The sequence below is a fragment of the Symphalangus syndactylus genome, chromosome 22 (assembly GCF_028878055.3).
Source record: "Symphalangus syndactylus isolate Jambi chromosome 22, NHGRI_mSymSyn1-v2.1_pri, whole genome shotgun sequence".
Taxonomy (NCBI): Eukaryota; Metazoa; Chordata; class Mammalia; order Primates; family Hylobatidae; genus Symphalangus; species Symphalangus syndactylus.
The window spans coordinates 26,737,313-26,759,706 of record NC_072444.2 but is presented as its reverse complement, the minus strand read 5'-3'; the positions used below and the strand labels follow the sequence as shown (position 1 = coordinate 26,759,706).

Below are 22,394 nucleotides of genomic sequence, written 5' to 3'. Positions count from 1 at the left end.
TAAATTGAAGTTTCCTATGGACTGAGTTGGTGTTTGTGCCCAGCACTGTTCAAAAATAACTCCAGGCTATAAATAGAGACTGCAGTAGGAGTTAGGTACACCTCATTCAATTCGATGGTGTTCAGAAGAATCATTAGAGAATATATAAAGAGACAGAGGAATGTTGATACAAGGTTGAATATTGATTCAGGAAGGTTGATATTTGTATTACGTTGAACATTTTGTCACCATTTCTCAAGTAAATTTCCCATAGGTGAAAGTATCTTTTTCACGTAGATAAAATCCTATCGCATGATTATAGTAATAAAGCAGGCATCCTTCCTAGGAATCAGTTTCCACATGGTGAAAGTGCTGTGTTATCTGTTTTACTGTAAATTTTCTGTGGGAGAAATTTTCTCTCCCTGGCCTATTTAGTTGTGACTTTCTCTAACAACCATATCAGATTGTGCGCTGCTTTTACTAATACCTCTCTTTCTGGACTTCTAACACCCCAGCCTTGCCTCAGATCTAAATTCTCTCCCTGCTAGGAGGAATAAAATTTACCAAGTGTATAAAAATAGCTGCAAATACTCATGGAGCATTGTGCGCCAGATGTGGTGTCAGCGCTGTCCGTGCATCAGCCCCCTTTACTCCTCGCTGTAGCCTACTGTGAGGAAGTGGCGGGGGGAACGGGCGGGGCGGGGGGGATGGACAAGAGGGTCAAAGTCATAGAAATACATTCAGACTCGAGCATCCTGAATCCAGACTCACGTTCACCACCACACCGTGCTGCCACCCGCTTTTCCATTTTTGCCCAAATAGGTCTTGTTTGTTCTTGTTCCTTACTACTGTTTTTGCTGCCAAGAGTCTGTGCATCTACTCGGTTCCTTTGGCAAGGAAGTGCCAGCATTTTGCTCCTTAGTTACAAAATGCCATCCCAGTCAGTTGGTATGTCCCTTATTGGCCGTTACAGTGAACTGTGATCATTCAGATTTTGGCAGCTTGTAGGTTCTTAGTTGATATAAAAAAGAATGCCAAAGCATGGGTAAAAATACATAACATGACTATGTAAACAAGTAGAAGAACTTAGGGGCTTCTAAGTAGGGTCAGAGCCAAGAAGAGCTAGCAAAAAACCTTGTTACTTTTTTTTTTTTTTTTGAGACGGAGTCTCGCTTTGTCACCCAAGCTGGAGTGCAGTGGAGTGATCTTGGCTCACTGCAACCTTCACCTCCTGGGTTTAAGCAATTCTCGTGCCTCAGCTTCCCAAGTAGCTGGGATTACAAGCGCATGCTACCACACCTGGCTAATTTTTGTATTTTTAGTAGAGACAGGGTTTCACCATGTTGGCCAGGGTGGTCTCAAACTCCAGACCTCAGGTGATCTGCCAACCTTGGCCTCCCAACGTCTCAAACTTCTGACCTCAGGTGATCAGCCTCTCGGCCTCCCAAATTGCTGGGATTACAGGCGTGAGCGACTGCGTCTAGCCAAAACCTTGTTACTTTGAGCAGTCAGCAAAGAAATAGTATTTTTCCTTCCCCCTTTCTCATTGATCTTGCCAGAATTTTGTTTACTCTGAAGTAAGCAATTTTAACACCCACTTCTCGCCTGGTAAGACTAATGTCATAGAAGAAAGAATCATCAGGGGTTGGATCGCTCTCTCCATCTGCTGGCCCAGTGGATTCGATGTCTTACAAATCTTTTTGGAAGTAGTTGGGACATACATGTATATGTTAAGTATTTATAGGGGTGACGATAAGTATTAATTTTGAAAAGGTAAAACATTCCTTCTGTAATGTTTTGCAGACTTCTGAGAAAAGAACTGTTTGAGTTATAAAGAACTGCTTTTTGCAGGAGTGGCATAAGTGAGTGAAGTGAGAATTACTGTATGTGAAAAGATAACTGTTGGGTGCTGGGCTTAACGCATGGATGATGAAATAATCTGTACAGCAAACCTCCTTAACAGGAATTTACCTGTGTAACAGACCTTCATATGTACCCCCAAACCTAAAATAAAAGTTAATAAAAATCAATAAATCAATAAATAAGAGCTGGAAGTTGATCTGGAAAAAAAAAAAAAAAAGAATTACCCTGTGATAAAGATACCATAGAAGTTATCCTGAGGAAAATGTTTCTAATTGTTTCCTAGGAAGTTGATGACTAGAAAGAAATTTGGTGGTTTTGTGTTTGTTTTTTAACTGTAGATATTTCAGTGAAGGAGGTTAAATCTTGACTGTCACAAACCTTATATGAGTAGAGAAAGGGAAAATTAGTGAATAGTGAAAAACGTTGACATTCACTCTCCTCTTTTTGCCAATCGTCACTGCTTGGGGTTGAAACAGAAACAGTGGAAAAGAAATCCTTCTGGCTGGGCACAGTGGCAAGCACAGGTAATCCTATCACTTTGGAGGCTGAGGTGGGAGGCTTGCCTGAGCCAGGAGTTAGAGGCTGCAGTGAGTCATGAGCATGCCACTGCACTCCAGCCTGGGTGATAGAGTGAAACCCTGTCCCTCTCTTTCTCTCTGTCTCTCTCTGTCTCTCTGTCTCTCTCTCTCTCTCACACACACACGGTCTTTCCACCATGTCTATCCCTAAGAACTCCCAGTGATTTCCCTTCTCACACAGAGTAAAATCCAAAGCCTCTGACCATGGTCTTCTACAAGGCCCTGCATCTCACGTACACTCCACATACTATACACACACATACACTACACACACACCCCTACACCAAGCACACATGCACATACATGCCCCATTCTAACTTAATCTCCCTCTACTCGCCTACTTCCCCTAGCTCATATACTGGACTGCTGTTCTTTGCACATAATACTCCCCCCTGCCTTAGGCCTTTGTACTTGTTTCTCCCCTTCGGACCACTGTCCCCGCTAGATAGCAGTATGGCCAGCTCCCTCACTCTCCTCAGGTCTATCAGAGGGTGGCCACTGACCTCATTGTCTCAAACATTATATAGAACACACACGCACCCACGCACGCACACCGTCGCTCTTCATCTGTCTGGTTCCATGCACTATTCCAGGACCTACAGCAGTGCCTAGAACACAGAACATCCATTAGCAACATTTGTTAAATGAATTTATAGTGCTTAAACCTGCACAACTCTGACTTTGCCTTGCTATGAGAAAATGCAAGGCCAGGTGCGGTGGCTCACACCTGTAATCCCAGCACTTTGAGAGGCCGAGGTGGGCAGATCACTTGAGGTCAGGAGTTCAAGACCAGCCTGGCCAACATGGTGAAACCTCCTCTCTACTAAAAATACAAAAATTAGGCAGGCATGGTGGCATGTGCCTATAATCCCAGCAACTAGGCTGAGGCAGGAGAATCACTTGAATCTGGGAGGCAGAGGTTGCAGTGAGCCAAGATCACACCACTGCACTCCAGCCTGGGCGACAGAGCAAGACTCTGTCTGAAAAAAATAAAAAAAAGAAAGAAAATGCAAATTCCAAAGGCTGCATTTGAGAAGTCAGTAAATGGGAGGGTAATTATAGAAGAAACTGAAACAGAGTGCCTTTAAGAGCAAGTTTTATTGGTGCATTTAAAATAGGATTCAGTCTGCACAGATCTGATGCGTGTGTAATCCCTAGGCACATTTACATTGTGTCTTCAAAGGATGCAGCTCTGTTTCTATTAGGTGAAGTAATTACTTGGTTACATTGGACTGCTAATATAGTTATCAAAAAATGCTTTGCATATTCTCCCAGAGGGAGGTATAATTTTCTAGATGCTCTTAGGACTTAAATATGACATATTTCCAAGATTTTAGGATGTCACAGTCGTAAAAGCATCGTGAATTTTGTACAGCTGAGGGAAAATATTAAATACTACTTTAAACATTTAGAAATATTTCTTTTTTGTTTTGTTTTGTTTTAGGCGGAGTCTCGCTCTGTCTCCCAGGCTGGGTTGCAGTGGTGCGATCTCAGCTCACTGCAGCCTCCATCTCCCAGGTTCAAGTGATTCACTTGCCTCAGCCTCCCAAGTAGCTGGGATTACACGCGCCTGCCACCATGCCCGGCTAATTTCTGTATTTTTAGTAGAGACGGGGTTTTATCACATTGGCCAGGCTGGTCTCGAACTCCTGACCTCAAGTGATCTGTCCCCCCACCCCCCAGCCTCCCAAAGTTTAGAAATATTTCTTCATAGCATAAATTTATGCATGTACTATATACCGCTTTCTCCTTCAGTATCACACTCAAAATTTGAATCTACCTCCTTCAGTTTGAATCTAAAAATTCTTGTAAATCAGTTTTTGACCATTGACACTTATGCTTGTATTAGTGAAACTGGCCACTTTTCTTACTTGTGATCATGATTTACCCTGGCACCTTTAGGATTAATATTATAATTTTGAAACATATTGACAAATACTGAGGTCGATGCTACATTTCCTGTTTGGTTAAAGCTTTGTTTCACTTCCCCCCACCCCCTGCCTTGCAAGTCAGCTTGTTTGGTGCCTGGCTGGTGATCACTGTGTTAGTCCATTTGCATTGCCATACAGAAAGGGTAATTTATAACGAAAAGAGATTTAATTGGCTCACGGTACCTCAGGCTGTCCAAGAAGCATGACACCAGCATCTGCTTCTTTTGAGGGCCTCAGAAAGCTTCCAGTCATGGCAGGAGGTGAAAGGGGAGCAGGCAGGTCACATGGTGAAAGCAGGAGCAACAGAGAGGAGGAGGATATCCCAGACTCTTTTAAACAACCAGATCTCACGTGAACTCACTAAGCGAGAACTCACTCATCACCAAGGGGATGGTACTAAGCCATTGGTGAGGGATCTGCCCCCATGATCCAGTCACCTCCCACTAGGCCTGCGCTCCAACACTGGGGACGGCATTTCAACGTGAGATTTGGACAAACATCCCAACCATATCATCACCAAAACACACAGAGCTCTTTTAGCTTTAAACATTCTCTCATATATCCTGAGTGCCTTTCCTCGCATCGCCTGGCACAAGAAAGCAATCATCTACATAGTCTTCTACATACATTGTCACTTTTCATGTGTGAGTGAACAGTTTGTGAAAATATTTCAAGTGGCAGTGAGGGTTTCAAATTTAAGTTAAAATGAAGTAGGATGTATTGCTAGGAATGGGAGTAATTTCAGTGGCATTTACATGAGCCAGCGCCATCTAAGCATGATGAGTTCACATGCACGCTCACATGCTAGCCGGGGGTGCTGCATCAGACTGAGGCCTGGCAGCTGGCAAGGACCTATTGACATCAAACATAAGATGCTTTTTGGCCGGACGCGGTGGCTCACGCCTGTAATCCTAGCCCTTTGGGAGGCCGAAATGGGTGGATCACAAGGTCAGGAGATTGAGGTCATCCTGGCCAACATGGTGAAACCCCGTCTCTACTAAAAATACAAAAATTAGCCAGGCATGGCGTGCGCCTGTAGTCCCAGGTGCTCAGGAGGCTGAGGCAGGAGAATCGCTTGAACTTGGGATGCAGAGGTTGCAGTGAGCCGAGATCGTGCCACTGCACTCCAGCCTGGGTGACAGAGCAAGACTCCATCTCAAAAAAAAAAAAAAGATGCGTTTCTTCCCAGAAATGTAAAGATGTGAGAAAAATGGGGCTTATTATCAAGAAATAGAGTTTCATATTTTCATTTTAAACATGAAGAAGATGTATTTTCATTGTCATCTGCAAGAGCTGTTCATAGGAAAATTACCCTCAATTGTGTGTAGGTACAAGCCTGTTTTAGCAAAGTTCATCCTTGCAAAGTGCAGTGAATATAGTCACTGAGTTATGAATATTAGCAGCAGAGGAGGGATCGCAGGTCTTGAAACTAACTAAAATTGCTACAAGCAAAGATAGATATTTCTTTTTTCGTTTCGGGGGGGTTCCCTGCCAGTCAACAGATACCAGATCCTGGCATTAATTAATAAAGTATACCAAAAAATTAGCTGCTATAAAGACACAATAATTGGCCAGGTGCTGTGGCTCACACCTGTAATCCCAGCACTTTGTGAGGCTGAGGCAGATGGATCACCTGAGGTCAGGAGTTCAAGACTATCCCGGCCAACATGGTGAAACACCGTCTCTACTAAAAATACAAAAATTAGCTGTACATGGTGGCAAGCGCCTGTAGTCCCAGCTACTTGGGAGGCTGAGGCACAAGAATTGCTTGAACCCAGAAGGCAGAGTTTGCACTGAGCGGAGATCACACCACTGCTCTCCAACCTGGGTGGCAGAGCGAGACTCCATCTCAAAAAAAAAAAAAAAGACACAATAATTAATTGCCTTTGTTTGTTAAGGGATCCCACACAGACCTGCCCAGCCTTGTCGTGACTCTGGCGAAGGCTTTGTGAGTGGCTTAGTTACCTACTCAGTCGGCAGGGAGTTGGCTGCCTTGTTCCTTTGACTGCTTCTCAGCCTCACTGTCTCCCTTCGCTTTCACCTGTCAGACCTATGTTACAGGTTGTTGGAGTTCAAATTTACTAGACTCTGGGCTGAACGCCTTGGATTTCAAAGTAGCATTGTTTTCTCCTTCTTACTGAAATACTTTAATACCATACTTTTTTTTTTTTTTTGATAGCAGGCCAGGCTGGTCTTGAACTCCTGACCTCAAGTGATCTGCCCGCCTTGGCCTCCTAAAAGTGCTGGGATTACAGGCATGAGCCACCGTGCCCAGCCAATATCATAGTCGCTCTGTTGCCCAGGCTGGAGTGTAGTGGTGCAATCTCAGCTCACGGCAGCCTCTGCCTCCTGGGTTCAAGAGATTGTCCTGCCTCAGCCTCCCAAGTAGCTGGGATTACAGGCACACACCACCATGCCTGGCTAATTTTTTTGTATTTTTAGTAGAGATAGGGTTTCACCATGTTCGTCAGGCTGGTTTCGAACTCCCATACCTCAAGTGATCCACCTGCCCTAGCCTCCCAAAGTTCTGGGATTACAGGCATGAGCCACCGCACTTGGCCAATATCATACCTTTATTCCAAGGTCAATTATTTGTAGTTTTCCAGAAGTCTAAGGACAATGATGTCCATACAGACATGTGTCCCTTAACGAGAGGGATACATTCTGAGAAATGGATCGTTAGGCAGATTGGTCATTGTGTGAACATCATAGAGTATACTTACACAACCTAGATCATACAGCCTACTACACACCTAGGCTATGTGATGTATAGCCTATTTCTCTTAGGCTACAAACCTGTACTGCATGTTAGTGTACTGAACACTCTAGACAATTAGATGATTATGCCAATTATGGTGAGTATTGGTGTATCTAAACATGTCGAAACATAGAAAAGATACAGTAAAAATATGGCATTATAACCTTGTGGGACCACTGTGGTATATGTGGTCCATCATAGAGTGAAATGTTGTTATGTGGCGCATGTGTTACAAAATTAGTTATGCATATCTATCTGTCTGTAAAACATGTCAATTCCTCTTGGTCCTGTTAGTTTCTAGACATTAATTCTGTGTCCTGGGTTGAAGTAGGGATGTGTCTCTCACATTCCTGATGTTCCCATACTTTTTTATTTTAGGACAGCGTCTCTCTCTGTCGCCCAGGCAGGAGTGTAGTGGCATGATCTCGGATCACTGCAACAACCTCCTCCCACGCACGTTCAAGTGATTCTTGTGCCTCAGCCTCCTGAGTGGCTGGGATTACAGACGTGTGCCACCACGCCCAACAAATTTTTGTATTTTTAGTAGAAACAGGGTTTCGCCCTGTTGGTCAGGCTGGTCTTGAACTCATGGCCTCAAGTGATCCACCTGCCTTGGTCTACGAAAGTGCTGGGATTACAGGCATGAGCCACCATACCCGGCCATATTACCATCCTTTATCATCTTCTGTATGTAGCTTTTTTGCTAAGTTTATGTTTTCTCATTGTCTTCATTTCAGTACTCCTTACTTTTTCCTTTGTCATAATTAATCCATATGTGTCTTTTATGTATATCAAATCCGTTTGTGAGTTAAACACCAGATTTGTTATGTGGCCTGTCAATGATTGATTTTAACTTTGTTTAATGTCCTCAAATTTAACTCTTGTGCTTATGTTTGGTTTTTATCTCAGAGGATAGTTATTACTAACATAACAGTGCTTCACAGTATAGACTGCTGATACTTTACAAAGCACCTCCACATTATTTCATTAAAACCCCACTGCAAAAGAGATAGAGGTTCTAGGTTCAGGTAACAAGTAAGCAGTGGGGTTGAGACTAGAACCCACGTCTGGTTACTCCTAGTACAATATTTTTGTTTTGTCTTTTACTGTACTACTTTACCTTTTTCACTGATAGTTTTGGAGTTTTTATGTTAATAGCAAATGTGTTCATGTCTCCTCCTAACGGGAGAGTTTCTTAACCTTTGGTTCTATTGCCAAATGTTAGATGAGGGCTTTTGAGATCCACGGTAGAAATCACAAAGATGAGGGCTATTTTGTCAGTCCCTTATAACTTCTCCCCTAAAGAGTTTGATTACAGCAGTAGCATAGTCTGGCTTTAACCTACAGGTCTCTGAGTGATGCCATTCTTTTTGGTTAAAGTACCTGTGATGTCCCTTCCAATGCTTAACGCTTGGTACCAGTTCTTAGTGCTTCCGGTTTTATAAGTTGCCACCTGCAGTAAGAAGCAGCCCTTCTTAGGTCCCTAAAATGTTACCAAAATTTACTATCGTTGGCTTTGGAGCAGGTGAAACAAGCAGTCAGGGTGGATCTTGGCCGCATGGGTGTTTGTGCTTTGTTATGTGTATAGGGATCCTAACAGGCTTTCTGCTGCAGAAATGCAAACTCTGCCAAAAATAAGAGATAAGAATCATAATTTCTTTTTATCTTCTCTAAAGTTTGGGAGCCTCTGGTGGAGCAAGTAATTGGGATTCCTACAGTGACCATTTCACCATTGAAACCTGCAAAGAGACAGATATGCTGAACTACCTCATCGAGTGTTTCGACCGAGTTGGAATAGAGGAAAAAAAAGCACCAAAGGTAACATGAAATGGATTAACTTAAAAAAAAAAAAAAAGCCTAGTTATTTGTTTGATTATCCCCACCCCTGGAGCATTCATTCACTTATTCAATCAGTAAAGCAATTATCGAGCATTTGCCATGTGCCAGGCACAGTACTAGGAACTTAGGATGTGTCGAACAAAACAGGGATCCCTGCCCTCGTGGAACTCACATTCTAGTGAAGACAAGGCCAAGGTCTGAACTTAGATGGCCTGGCTTCAGAGTCCTCTCTTGACCACACTGTAGCTGGGTAACGCCAGTGACTCATATGGCCCTGATAATTCTACTGGTTTGTTGAAATAACCAACATTATAGAGCCTCTGTAGATTGCCGAGGACTGTGCCAGGTCGACATTAGCTTGTATCCTCACAGTTGCTCTGTTAGTGCAGTGGAACCTGGTATAACATAGGCATTCTTTTTCCAATGTATGACTATGCAAATGACTCTCAGAGAGATTAAGTACTTGTCCAGAATCACATAAATAATAAGTTGCAAGGCTGGGCTTAAACTCAGTAAGCTACCCTTTTCCCATCACTTCTGTTGACTGGCTTCATTGTTTTCTCATTTTATTCCTATTTCATTTTCTGATTTTAGTTTTACGTTAGAAACGAACCTCGTCATCGACTGGTTAGTTTCATATTTGTAAAGGGCCTTCTTTGGGCTTTGTTGTACTTAGCCTTAGCGGGAGCGAAATGAGTGGGCACGTCTCCAAGGTTTTTTGTTTTTTTGTTTTTTGAGACGGAGTCTCGTTCTGTCACCCAGGCTGGAGTGCAGTGGTGCTATCTCAGCTCACTGCAACCTCCACCTCCTAGGTTCAAGCAATTCTGCCTCAGCCTCCCGAGTAGCTGGGATTATAGGCACCTGCCAACACACCCAGCTAATTTTTTTTTTCTTTTGAGACGGAGTTTCACTCTTGTTGCCCAGGCTGGAGTACAATGGCACAATCTCGGCTCACCGCAACCTCTGCCTCCTGGGTTCAAGCAATTCTCCTGCCTCAGCCTCCTGAGTAGCTGGGATTACAGGCATGAGCCACCATGCCCGGCTAATTTTGTATTTTTAGTAGAGATGGGGTTTCTCCGTATTAGTCAGGCTGGTCTCCAACTCCCGACCTCAGGTGATCCACCCACCTTGGCCTCCCAAAGTGCTGGGATTACAAGTGTGAAGCACTGCACCTGGCACACCCAGCTAATTTTTTTTTTTTTTTTTAGTAGAGATGGGGTTTCACCATGTTGGCCAGGCTGGTCTTTTTTTTTTTTTTTTTTTTGTGATGGAGTGTCACTCTGTCGCCAGGCTGGAGTGCAGTGGCACAATCTCGGCTCACTGCAATCTCTGCCTCCTGGGTTCAAGTGATTCCCCTCCCTCAGCCTCCCGAGTAGCTGGGACTATAGGCGTGCACCACCATGTCTGGCTAATTTTTTGTCTTTTAGTAGAGATGGGGTTTCACTATGTTGGCCAGGATGGCGTCAATCTCCTGACCTTGTGATCCGCCCGTCTCGGCCTCCCAAAGTGCTGAGATCACAGGTGTGAGCCACCGCGCCCGGCCTAGGCTAGTCTTAAACTTCTGACCTCAAGTGATTTGCTCGCCTTGGCCTCCCAAAGTGCTGGAATTACAGGTGTGAGCCACCACGCCCAGGCTCCAAGGTTCTTAAGTGTAAGTTTGGTCACCTCAAACTTAACGCTTCTTTCTTCTCTGACATCAGTTTCTGCAGAGGCAGTACACTTGGAAGGCACAGTTACTGTAGCTCGTTCACTAAGAATAAAGGAAGAGGAAAGCACGCTGTTTACTGATGGTCCATCCTTTTAACTCTTGTTTTTAACAGCATGAAATTGTATTGTTTGTTTCTTGTCGTCCTCACTTCCACCTTTCCTTTTCAGATGTGCAGCCAGCCAGCAGTCAGCCAGCTTCTGAGCAACATCCGCTCACAGTGCATATCCCATACTGCTTTAGTACTACAAGGCTCCCTAACACAGCCCAGGTATGAAGACCCGTGACGCGCTTGACATTAGCAGGCAGAGGGCCCTTCCATCAGTGGACATCAGGCTCTCCAGCCATTCTTGCACCACCTTAGATAACTCCCTTCCTCACCTGTAAAATGAAGGTCCCTTTCCTTCGCTAAAATACTGTGAAAATAAAGACTCCTTTCTTCCTCATCTTCTAAAGTAGAACAAAGCATATTTTAAAAAGAAATGAGTTGTTTTAAGAATTCTGCCTGCTTTTTGAAATAGACCATTGTTGAACTATGTGGGCAAGCAAGGCAGAAAATTAGTAACTGACTGTACAGCAACTGCCTGAAGTTGGTGGAGGTATTTGATAAAATGTGTGGATCATCACCTTTCATGTATAACACGGTCAATTTCTGTTACTGAGTAATAAAGAATAGTAATGGAATGAATAGTTTAGGAATCGACCAAAGTGCTACATTATTTGCTTCTGAGAATCCTATAAAGGTTGCAAATTTTTGTTTTTATTTTGTTTTTAAAAATTTTTTTTCTTTGCCTCTCAGTCTTCTAAAGGTAGCAAGTTTTTAAAAAGGATGTATATTTCATTTCTTTTATATAAAAAATATCTAAAGGAAAAAGCTTACATTTAAAAGTTTAGACCGAGCGTGGTGGCTCACACCTGTAATCCCAGCACTTTGGGAGGCTGAGGCTGGCGAATCACCTGAGGTCAGGAGTTTGAGACTAGCCTGGCCAACATGGCGAAATTCCGTCTCTACTAAAAATACTAAAGACTTAGCCGGGCATTGTGGCGTGTGCCTGTAATCTCAGCTACCTGGGAGGCTGAGGCTGGAGAATCGTTTGAACCCAGGAGGTGGAGGTTGCAGCTGAGATCGTGCCACTGCACTCCAGCCTGAGTGACAGAGCAGGACTCTGTCTCAAAAAATAAAAATTAATAAAATAATAAAAAATTAAAAGTTTACAGGCCAGGCTCACGCCTATAATCCTATCGCTTTGGGAGGCCAAGGCGGATGGATTGCCTGAGCTCAGGACTTCATGACCAGCCTGGGCAACATGGTGAAACCCTGTCTCTACTAAAAATACAAAAAATTAGCTGGGCATGGTGGCACGCACCTGTAATCCCAACTACTGGGGAGGCTGAGGCACGAGAATCGCTTGAACCTGGGAGGTGGAGGTTGCAGTGAGCTGAGATCACCCCCCTTCACTCCAGCCTGGGCAACAGAGCAAGACTGTCTCAAAAAATAATAATAATACTAAATAAATAAAAATTCACAAACATAACATTACAATTATTTATTCTAGGTGTTCTTATGTTATTTTGTATGCCATAACCATATGTTTTTGAAACTGTTCAAAAAGAAGGAAAATTATATACATGTACCAAAACTTTAAAAAACGTTCCTTGATTAAAATTAATAAGCCCTCAGCCACTACTAATATTTTTTTTCCAACAATTTAGATGAGGCATAAAGAAACATATAATACGGCCGGGTGTGGTGGCTCACACCTGTAATCCCAGCACTTTGGGAGGCTGAGGTGGGTGGATCACCTGAGGTCAGGAGTTTGGGGCCAACATGGTGAAACCCTGTCTCTACTAAAAATACAAAAATTAGCCAGGCGTGGTGGCAGGTGCCTGTAGTCCCAGCTACTTGGGAGGCTGAGCAGGAGAATCACTTGAACCCAGGAGGCGGAGGTTGCAGTGAGCTGAAATCACGCCACTGTACTCCAGCCTGGGCAATAGAGCGAGACTCCGTCTCTAAAAAACAACAAACAACAACAAAAAACATATAATACTCCTTTTTTATTTTTATTTATTTATTTATTTATTTTTAAGAGACAGAATCTCACTCTGTTGCCTAGGCTGGAGTGCTCACTATAACCTCAAACTCCTGGGCTCAAGCAGTCCTCCTGCCTCAGCCTTCCAAGTAGCCAGGACTCCAGGCACACACCATCTTGCCCAGTTGATATTTTCACTTTTTGTAGAGACAGAGTCTTGCTATGTTGCCCAGACTGGTCTTCAACTCTGGGCCTCAAGTGATCCTCCCACCTCGGCCTCCCAAAGTGCTGGTATTGCAGGCATGAGCCACCATGCCTGGCCATGCTTCCTTTTTTCAGTGCTTCATTTTTAAAGGGCTCTATGTAGGAAAAGATGAATTCTTTGAAACTTCCCATAATGTCTCATTAAAAAGACCAAAAAGTGATTACTATTGGTAAGAAGGGTTAGCTTTCGCCTGAAACTATTTTGCAGAATATTTGGGAGATGTCAAGTTTGACTTTTGACTGGGCAGTTGTTGCTGACATGACATTTTACGTGCCTCTGTAGTGAGTTGACTTCATCACCGTCCCTAATGTTCATGGGTCCACAGGTCCTTGCAGCAGCCGTCCTTCCTAGTGCCGTATATGCTGTGTAGGAATCTCCCATATGGCTTCATTCAGGAACTGGTGAGAACCACTCACCAGGATGAAGAAGTGTTCAAGCAGGTACGGTCGTATGAGTTTACTCTTGCAAATTTTAGCCTGAGAGCCTCTATGTCAAGGCCAATTTCTGACCATACATTGAAAACTTTTGCCTGAATTTGAACGTCCATGTGTTATTAGAGAGAAGGCCTACCCAATATTCTTTTGAGGAAATCAGATTGACAGCTGCATTGTTCAAATCATGCGCCCATTTCAACGAATCAGTCAAACATCTATCTTTTAAACGAGGTCTACGCCAGGTGCTTTGGGCAATATGAAAAAAAATATGTAAGGCCCCGTTCCTGATTTCAAGGAGCTTTTTAAACAAGAATACCCAGAGACGGCATAAGGCATGATATGCATTTGCCAGATAAGTAGTGTCAAAAATTCATTCTCTGAGTTTGTAAGATTAACTTAATGACCATATTAGCTCATTGGCACCCTGCGTGCCATATAGAATCTTTGTCTTCTTCCCACTAGGAAAGATGTCTCATATCTTCCTAATTATTTCATTTGGTATTTATACATTATTTTGGTATCTCATTGTGTAAAGCCAGGTGAAAATGCAGATATGTAGTGCTTAAAAATAAAGCTGTGTACGTAGTCTTGAAGGTTTCTTCCAAGGTGAAACTTTGTCGTTAACATTGCTGTTTGAAGGACCTGTTTGGGAAAGTAAGCACTTTGCCTTTAGCAACTGTCACACACGTTTTTTCCCTGATGAAAGGGCCCTTATCAAATTTTCTTACAGTTTGCTGTATCATCACTTCCTTTTTTGTGACTACAGAGAATAACAGAGGCAATAGCTATAATTGGTATGATTCCTTTCACTCTGTTTTATACCTAAGATTATTTATAACTGTTAATTTTAAGACCTTTGAATTCTTGGGAGTTGTGTTTTCAGCAGTCTTCAAAATATTTGTAAAAGAAGCAGCCAGGATCCAAGAATAAAAATTCCAGTTAGTGTTGTGTACTCTGTCTGGAATTCACTAACTGTTTATCTTAGGTGATGATCTTACTGACTAATGGAAATATTAATGGCAACATAGTGAGCTTTTCTTCTCTAGAAGGATAAGTGAACTCTCAGGAAAATAAATCACTGTCGGCCGGGCGCGGTGGCTCACGCCTGTAATCCCAGCACTTTGGGAGGCTGAGGCAGATAGATCATCTGAGGTCAGGAGTTCGAGACCAGCCTGGCCAACGTGGTGAAACCCCGTCTCTACTAAAAATGCAAAAATTAACTGGGTGTGGTGACGGGCGCCTGTAATCCCAGCTACTTGGGAGGCTGAGGTAGGAGAATTGCTTGAACCAAGGAGACGAGGTTGCAGTGAGCCGAGATTACACCACTGCATTCCAGCCTGGGTGACAGAGCAAGACTGTCTCAAAAAAAAAAAAAAAAAAAAATTACTGTCTTGGAAGGTTTAAGTGATGCACTACATTGAAGAGGTAATGGGTAGTAATTAGGATACTTTTCCTATTCAAGAAGATACCATTTGAGGAATCGAGTAGTTCTCTCTATATAAAATCAGCCCAGTGACCAGCTGAAAGGGGTATATTGAGCCTACTTTATTCATAAACAAACTTACACAAGAGGTTATGAAATGACCTCTGGGTGTTTTTTGTTTGTTTGTTTCCCCATCACCAGCTTTGGACAGAGAAGTCCTGCATTTTTTAAATTTAGGTGAAATTCATATAACATCAAACCACCATTTTTTTTGTTTTTTGTTTGTTTGTTTTGTTTTGTTTTTGGTTTTTTTTTTTTTTTTTTTGAGATGGAATTTTGCTCTTGTTGCCCAGGCCGGAGTGCAATGGCATGATCTCGGCTCACTGCAACCTCCGCCTCCTGGGTTCAAGTGATTCTCCTGCCTTAGCCTCCCAAGTAGCTGGGATTACAGGTGCCCACCACCACACCCGGCTAATTTTTTGTATTTTTAGTAGAGATGGGGTTTCACCATGTTGGCCAGACTGGTGTTGAATTCCTGAGGTCAGGTGATCCGCCCGTCTCAGCCTCCCAAAGTGCTGGGATTACAGGCATGAGCTAGCACACCTGGCCTCAAACCACCATTTTGAAGTGTGCAATTCAGTGGCATTTACTACATTCACAGTGTTATATGACCACCACAGACCTGTTTATTCTATTAATTAATTAATTAATTTTGAGGGGGAGTCTCTCTCTGTTACCCAGGCTGGAGTGCAGTGGCACAGTCTCAGCTCACTGCAACTTCCGCCTTCTGGGTTCGAGCGATTCTCCTGCCTCAGCCTCCCAAGTAGCTGGGATTACAGGTGCGTACCACCATGCCCAGCTAATTTTTGTATTTTTAGTAGAGATGGGATTTTGTCATGTTGGCCAGGCTGGTCTTGAACTCTTGGCCTCAAGTGGTCTGCCCACCTCGGCCTCCCAAAATGCTGGGATTACAAATGTGAACCATAGCGCCTGGCCCAGACCTGTTTGTTTTTAATCCCAGAATTCTGCTGACTTTTCAGCCACTCAGTGTTGAATACTCTTTGTCATTTCTTATGTGCTGCCATGTGTTTTATCTAGAGAGGAATGATAACTGGGATGGAGCTGTTGGACTGCAAAGCAGCATTTTACCTTTTTGTCTTGAAAGAGTGGCAGATGTGAATTATTAAATCTTTGACTGAAATATCTACCTCATTTTTTTTTTTTTTTTTTGAGGCGCCCGCCACCACGCCCGGCTAATTTTTTGTATTTTTGGTAGAGACGGGGTTTCACCCTACCTCCTTTTAATGTTTGAGAAATGTTCACAGATAAATAGCAGCTAGAATTTAGGACTGGAGGTGGACACTTACAGTATTTTTTAATCAGTGCTAGGAGGTATTCATTTGAAAATTAAAGAATTATTTAAAATATATAGGTCAGGCCAGGCATGGTGGCTCACGCCTGTAATCCTAGGGCTTTGGTAGGCCGAGGCAGGCGGATCACCTGAGCTCAGGAGTTCGAGACCAGGCTGGGCAACATGGCAAAACCCCATCTCTACTCAAAATACAAAAAATTAGCTGGCGCAGAAGTGCATGCCTGTAGTCCCAACTACTTGGGAGGCTGAGGCAGGAGAATCTCTTGAACCCAAGTGATGGGGCTGCATTTAACTGAGATTGCACCACTGCACTCCAGCCTGTGTGACAGAGTGAAATTCTGTCTGAAAAAAAAGAAAAAGAAAAAGATTATGCTTAGTAATATTTTTCCTATTGCAAATGAAGCCCTAATTGCACAAAGGGATAACTATACAAGAAAGTGTAATTATATTTTACTTGTAGCCTCCCTAAAAAAAAATTTGGAGATTTTTCAGGACGACCAGTTACGAACTTATTTTTGGTGCTTCTGAAACTTCTGTTTGTCTTTTCTTCTTGATTACAATGTTGGCATTCCCCAACGCCACACCTGAGTGTTACTTCTCCATTTTTATCTGGCTTACGAGAGCAAGTTACTTCTACCTTGATTGTTGGAATTGCAAAAACCATAGAATGACCTCTTCCAGAGCTGTATTGATATCTCACAACACTCCACAGACACTTTGTCATCCAGGGCACCTGTGTTTTGTACTGTGCTCTTTAAATTATTAAGGTGCTCAGTATCATGGAATGAAATTAGTAGGAAGGGGAGTTTTTCAAGTTTTCTAGTGGCTACGTAGTATACTCCAATTACAACTTGTTGGCATTCAGATTGTCAGCTGTTGTTTACTACATTTCTATTTAATGTTATTAGCCTTGAATCCTAACCAGCTCCCTAAATGTGTTGATCAGTGCGTGCATTGTGAAATTTGAAGATGAGCTAGGCTGAGTAAATCTTACATGGTGTTACCTGGTATTAATCATAAATGTATAAAAGCAGATTTGAGTTCCTTTAAGTGCCAATAGCAGGTTAATGTATTAATTACACTATATGTGGAAGTAAGGCTTTCTAACTAAAGCTTTCTTTGTCAATTTCAACATTTACCAACTAGCTCTTTGCTCTAACTTAAGTTTAATGTAATAATAATGTTGATTGTTGGCCTGTTTATCTTGTTTTCCTCAAAATAAATGAGGAAAGGTTTTTAAAAAATATTGATAGAAGGCCAGGTGCGGTAGCTCATGCCTGTGATCCCAGCACTTTGGGAGGCTGAGGCGGGTGGATCACGAGGTCAGGAGTTCGAAACCAGCATGGCCAACAGAGTGAAACCCCATCTCTACTAAAAATACAAAAATTAGCCGGGTGTGGTGGCACGTGCCTGTAATCCCAGCTACTCAGGAGGCTGAGGCAGGAGAATCACTTGAACCCCAGAGGCGCAGGTTGCAGTGAGCCGAGACTGTGCCATTGCACTCCAGTCTGGGTGACAGAGCGAGACTCTGTCTCAATACAGATAGATAGATAGATAGATAGATAGATAGATAGATAGATAGATAGACAGACAGACAGACAGATAGATAGAAAGAAGGAAATATTAGAACATTTAATTGAATTTTTTAATGGGTTATAGATGCTTGGTAATCAAGAACATATTAGTTGCTGAGATGTGCAGAATTTAATTGAGTAGAGCAACGACTCCTGGAGAGTTCTTCAGCAGGCTCCAAGTGCATGGGTTTTGTTGAATTACTCGATTTTGTTGAGTTACTGGGGGTCCTGTCAGAGTATTAGAGTTCACCAAAATCCTCTTACTTCTGGAGAATTCAGCTGTATTACTTTATGGTTAGACTTGTCAAAGAACAGGTCAACACTCTGGCTGAATTCTAGACTTTTATATGCAAAAAAGCTTTTCCCTGGGGAAGGAATGAAATTGTCTGGACATTCAGTTCTAGCACCTTATTTGACATACTTCCCACTCTTAGATTCTCTTAAACTTATATTTCTGATTTTGTTTTTTTTTCTTATAGATATTTATCCCCATTTTACAAGGCCTGGCTCTTGCTGCCAAAGAGTGCTCCCTCGATAGTGACTACTTTAAATACCCCCTCATGGTAAAACTTTGTTCTTTTTCTTTAACTCATTCAATGGATGTTTTTCTTTCAGATTATTTTGACATATACTTTTCTTTCAGGTCCATGAGATCAACCTTGTTTTCAAATTTAAAACATGAAATCACTGTGTTGGCCATGCAGAGTGTTTGGTGTGCAGTGAGATGCATCAGTGAAGACAGTTAGCAGCCTGGTACATCTTCCACCTATCCAAGTCCTAGACAGGAGTTAAATGCACTTATTACAATGTACTTTGTATAGCTTATGAATAAGATAACTATCTTCTAGCAATGAGCATACCATAGTTGGGATGAAATTTTGTTACTTGAAAAAAAACCTATTAAAAATGCAAATAAAAAAGGCAAAGCTGTACATACTAAGAAAATGAATACAATTTTATCTTTATGTGTTTACCTTGTGCAGAAAATCTCAGGGTAGCTCTCTTGTTCACCCTCCCTGTTTCCTAAGGTCATATTTACTTGGGAAGCAGAAATCTGCTTAGCTCTTTAACGCACTTAGAGCAGGCATACATTGTGGACAGAAGCTTCGACTAGATTCCCATGGGGAGACTTGAATGTTGTGAAAATGCTGAAACTAGAATGAAAATTAGAAGCTCTTTTCTGTTCTGAAATCGTTTATTTGAAATTTTGGGAGAAAAATATTTTGAAGTATTACTGAATATTTTCATTGCAGAAGTATAAAGGAAAAAATATCAAAATGAAATTAGTTTATTCTGTGTATAAATTAAGTCTTATGTAAATTGAGACCATGGTTGTTTTTCTTACTGTACTTATTTCTTTTACTTATTCCACTGATTGGATTCCGTTATACCATGAATTCATTACTGATGATCTGTTCTGTGCTAGACACTGGGGATACAGAAGCTAGGAAGACAAGGTCCCTCTCCTCAAGGCACTTATAATCTACTGCAAAAATAAGAGCTACAGCACAACAGTTGAACAGATACTGTGATAAATGTTAAAACAGAGCTGTACACAAAGGGTGTTATTTATCTACTTAAAAAATTCAAACCTGTCATGGCACTAAAAGGCTACAAGAATGCTGGGAAATTAGAAGGTGAAACCAGAATTCCTACTTTAAAAAATAATTTTAAGTGGATTTATGCCAGAGTTGTTTCCATTGTACGTGTTATTGGGGCTCCTGATAAAATTCTTTGAATCCCCATGTATTGTTCTGCCTGTGGCAGATAAAAGGAAGTGAAATAATCTGATTGTTTGAGTTCAGTGATGAAATATTTTAGTGAACACTAATTATTACTGTATTATGTAGATGTTCCTTCATGGGATTGTTGGCTTTTGGGTTGTGGTGTGAATTAGCTTGATGTTTCAGTGAGGAGCTTTTAGCATCTGATATCACCAAAATGTCCTTTTGTTCAAAAGACAGAGGCCTCCATTGTTGTAGACAATGATTTCATTTTGTGCCATTATTGATGCTTGCATAATAACGAGGACACAGTGAGTGAGAGGGTACAATAATGAGAGGCAGGAAGCGGAAGACTGTTGAAGCTAAAATCAGAAATCATTGTGGTCATTCTCTAGGTCAGTGGATCCTGCTGTGCCATTCGTTGGAATCACCTTGGAATCAGCTGGGGATCTTTAAAGGTGTTTCTGCCTGGCTCCCCACCCCAGACCTTGTGATTTAATTCACCAGGGGTGTGGCATGGCATTGGGGTTTCCAAAGGCTTCCCATGTGATCCTAATATGCAGCCACGTTTGTGAACTCCTGCACTAGGCAGTGAGAACGCTTCCTCTTCCTTCTGAGTCGAGGTTGCCTGAACCTCAAAGGCATCTCAACATTGTGTCAGTGCCTAAATGCACTCTTCGGCCCATGTAGCAACTTCTAGAGCTGTGTCCGAATCACAGAGGAATTAACTGTTTAATGTTTGATTGAGTTACCATGGGCATGCTAAATTATGTTTATGTCCCTAAAAAGTGTTTTTCATTGTTCTCTAATGTTAGGATGGTTGGATCTCTGAAGAAAAGTGTTGGAATTCTTAAAAGTACTAGAAATCTTGAAACCAAGTTATGTTTTTAAATATGTTTTGAACTTGATAGCTTATTAAATTGTAATTATTTATAGTCATGTTTAACACTGGCGAGAGGAGCCATCTAAAGTTTATGAAATAAATCTTTTTGACATGGAAAGATATGAAGTGGAAAAACTTTTTTTTGTAAAAAACATATAGATAGGTACAGTACACAAAAATATATCTGGAAAACTGTTGCTGAAAATATCAATAGAGGTTATCTTTGAGGGTAAAGCTTGAGTAATTTTTAGTTTCATTTTATATTTCTGTTTTATTTCAAGTTTTTCACATTGCATGTGTTTTAGTTTATTAATCAGAAAAAGTAGTAAAGCTGCTGCCATTTCAGAGGGAATGCATGTGTGCCATTTTAGAGGGAATGCATTTATAGCAGCAGTTAAAACTGTTTCTTTATGCTACAAATGACAGTCAGTTTAAGATGAAATGCATTTAAATGACTCTGATCTTATTTCTAGGCACTAGGTGAGCTCTGTGAAACCAAGTTTGGGAAGACACACCCTGTGTGCAATTTGGTAAGCACTCACCTGATGGGCTTGCACGTTTTCAGTGAATGTATCGTAACCCAGAAGGCATTCCTCCAGTGAGATGACCTGGAAACGTCTCTTGAAGGACATTTAGGTGTAGGCGGAGGTAACGTGTCTGGGAGGCTCTCAACTGTTACATTTTTGTTAGACACGTTATATCCTGCATTACAGTTGTTCATTTCTATGATTTTTTTTCCCTTTTTTTTCTAAGAATCTCGCTCTATCACCGAGGCTGGATGGAGTGCAGTGGTGCGATCTTGGCATACTGCAGCGTCTGCCTCCTGGGTTCAAGTGAGTCTCGTGCCTCAGCCTCCCAAGTAGCTGGGAATACAGGCATGCATTACCATGTGAGGCTAATTTTGTTGTATTTTTAGTAGAGATGGAGTTTTACCATGTTGGCCAGGCTGGTCTCGAACTACTGACCTTAGGTGATCCACCTGCCTCAGCCTCCCAAAGCGTTGGGTTACAGGCGTGAGCCACCGCACCGGGCCTGTTTTTTTTTCCTTGACAATTATTGTACAACTAAACTAACAAGAGCTATGGAAAAGTTATTTGAGTCCTTTGGTGGTATAAGAAGAGTTCATTTGAACTTCATCAAATAGTATCCTGAAACTTAAAAATTCTTTTTTTTTTTTTTTTTTTGAGACAGAGTCTCACTCTGTCACCCAGGCTGGAGTGCAGTGGCGCAATCTCAGCTCACTGCAACCTCTGCCTCCTGGGTTCAAGCAATTCTCTTGCCTCAGCCTCCCCAGTAGCTGGGATTACAGGCACACACCACCATGCCCTGCTAATTTTTGTATTTTTAGTAGAGACAGGGTTTCTCCATGTTGGCCAGGTTGTCTCGGACTCCTGACCTCAGGTGACCCACCTCCACCCACACTGGCCTCCCAAAGTGCTGGGATTACAGGTGTGAGCCACCATGCCTGGCTGAAACATAAAAGTTTTAATAATATCTTGTGAAAATATAGAGGAGCTGGAGGGTTTTCATTACATTTTTACCTCACCGGCCTGTTCAGCGGCTTGACTGGCCTCTTTCATCTTCTGCCTAGGTTGCTTCTTTGCCGTTGTGGTTGCCGAAATCCTTAAGTCCTGGCTGTGGGCGGGAGCTGCAGAGACTCTCTTACTTGGGGGCTTTCTTTAGCTTCTCAGTCTTTGCAGAAGATGATGTAAGTATAGTGGCTACTTGCACTTTGCTGCCCTTTTATTCAGATTCTTTCCCAAATGTGCATTATATGTTGATTGCATTTTTTCCTTCTCTTTCCAGGTTAAAGTGGTTGAAAAATACTTCTCAGGGCCTGCCATTACCCTGGAAAACACTCGTGTGGTTAGCCAATCATTGCAGCATTACTTAGAGCTCGGAAGGGTAAGTGTTCAGAAAACAAATCCAGAGGAAGTATCAAAGATGAGCTCCAGATACAGAGCTTTTATTTTGTAGACTGGACTATGCCTAGTAGACAAACGGCTAACAAGCCAATTCGATCTTACATAAAAAAG

General features: G+C 42.1%; 1 protein-coding gene across 6 annotated transcripts in view; it reads left to right on the top strand.

Annotated features, from left to right (window-relative positions):
- The window catches only part of UBE4B (ubiquitination factor E4B), a 156,099-nt gene that overhangs the window by 81,590 nt on the left and 52,115 nt on the right, over positions 1–22,394 (top strand). For 4 of the 6 annotated variants that reach the window (XM_055261863.2, XM_055261857.2, XM_055261859.2 and 1 more), the window contains 7 exons: positions 8,786–8,927; positions 10,824–10,924; positions 13,274–13,388; positions 18,231–18,314; positions 20,832–20,888; positions 21,950–22,066; positions 22,165–22,263. In XM_055261863.2, coding sequence (XP_055117838.1) covers positions 8,786–8,927; positions 10,824–10,924; positions 13,274–13,388; positions 18,231–18,314; positions 20,832–20,888; positions 21,950–22,066; positions 22,165–22,263 — 715 coding nt within the window. Of the gene's footprint in view, positions 1–2,318; positions 2,367–8,785; positions 8,928–10,823; positions 10,925–13,273; positions 13,389–18,230; positions 18,315–20,831; positions 20,889–21,949; positions 22,067–22,164; positions 22,264–22,394 lie in introns of all 6 variants that reach the window. The other 2 variants (XM_055261860.2, XM_055261858.2) reach the window with 1 other exon arrangement.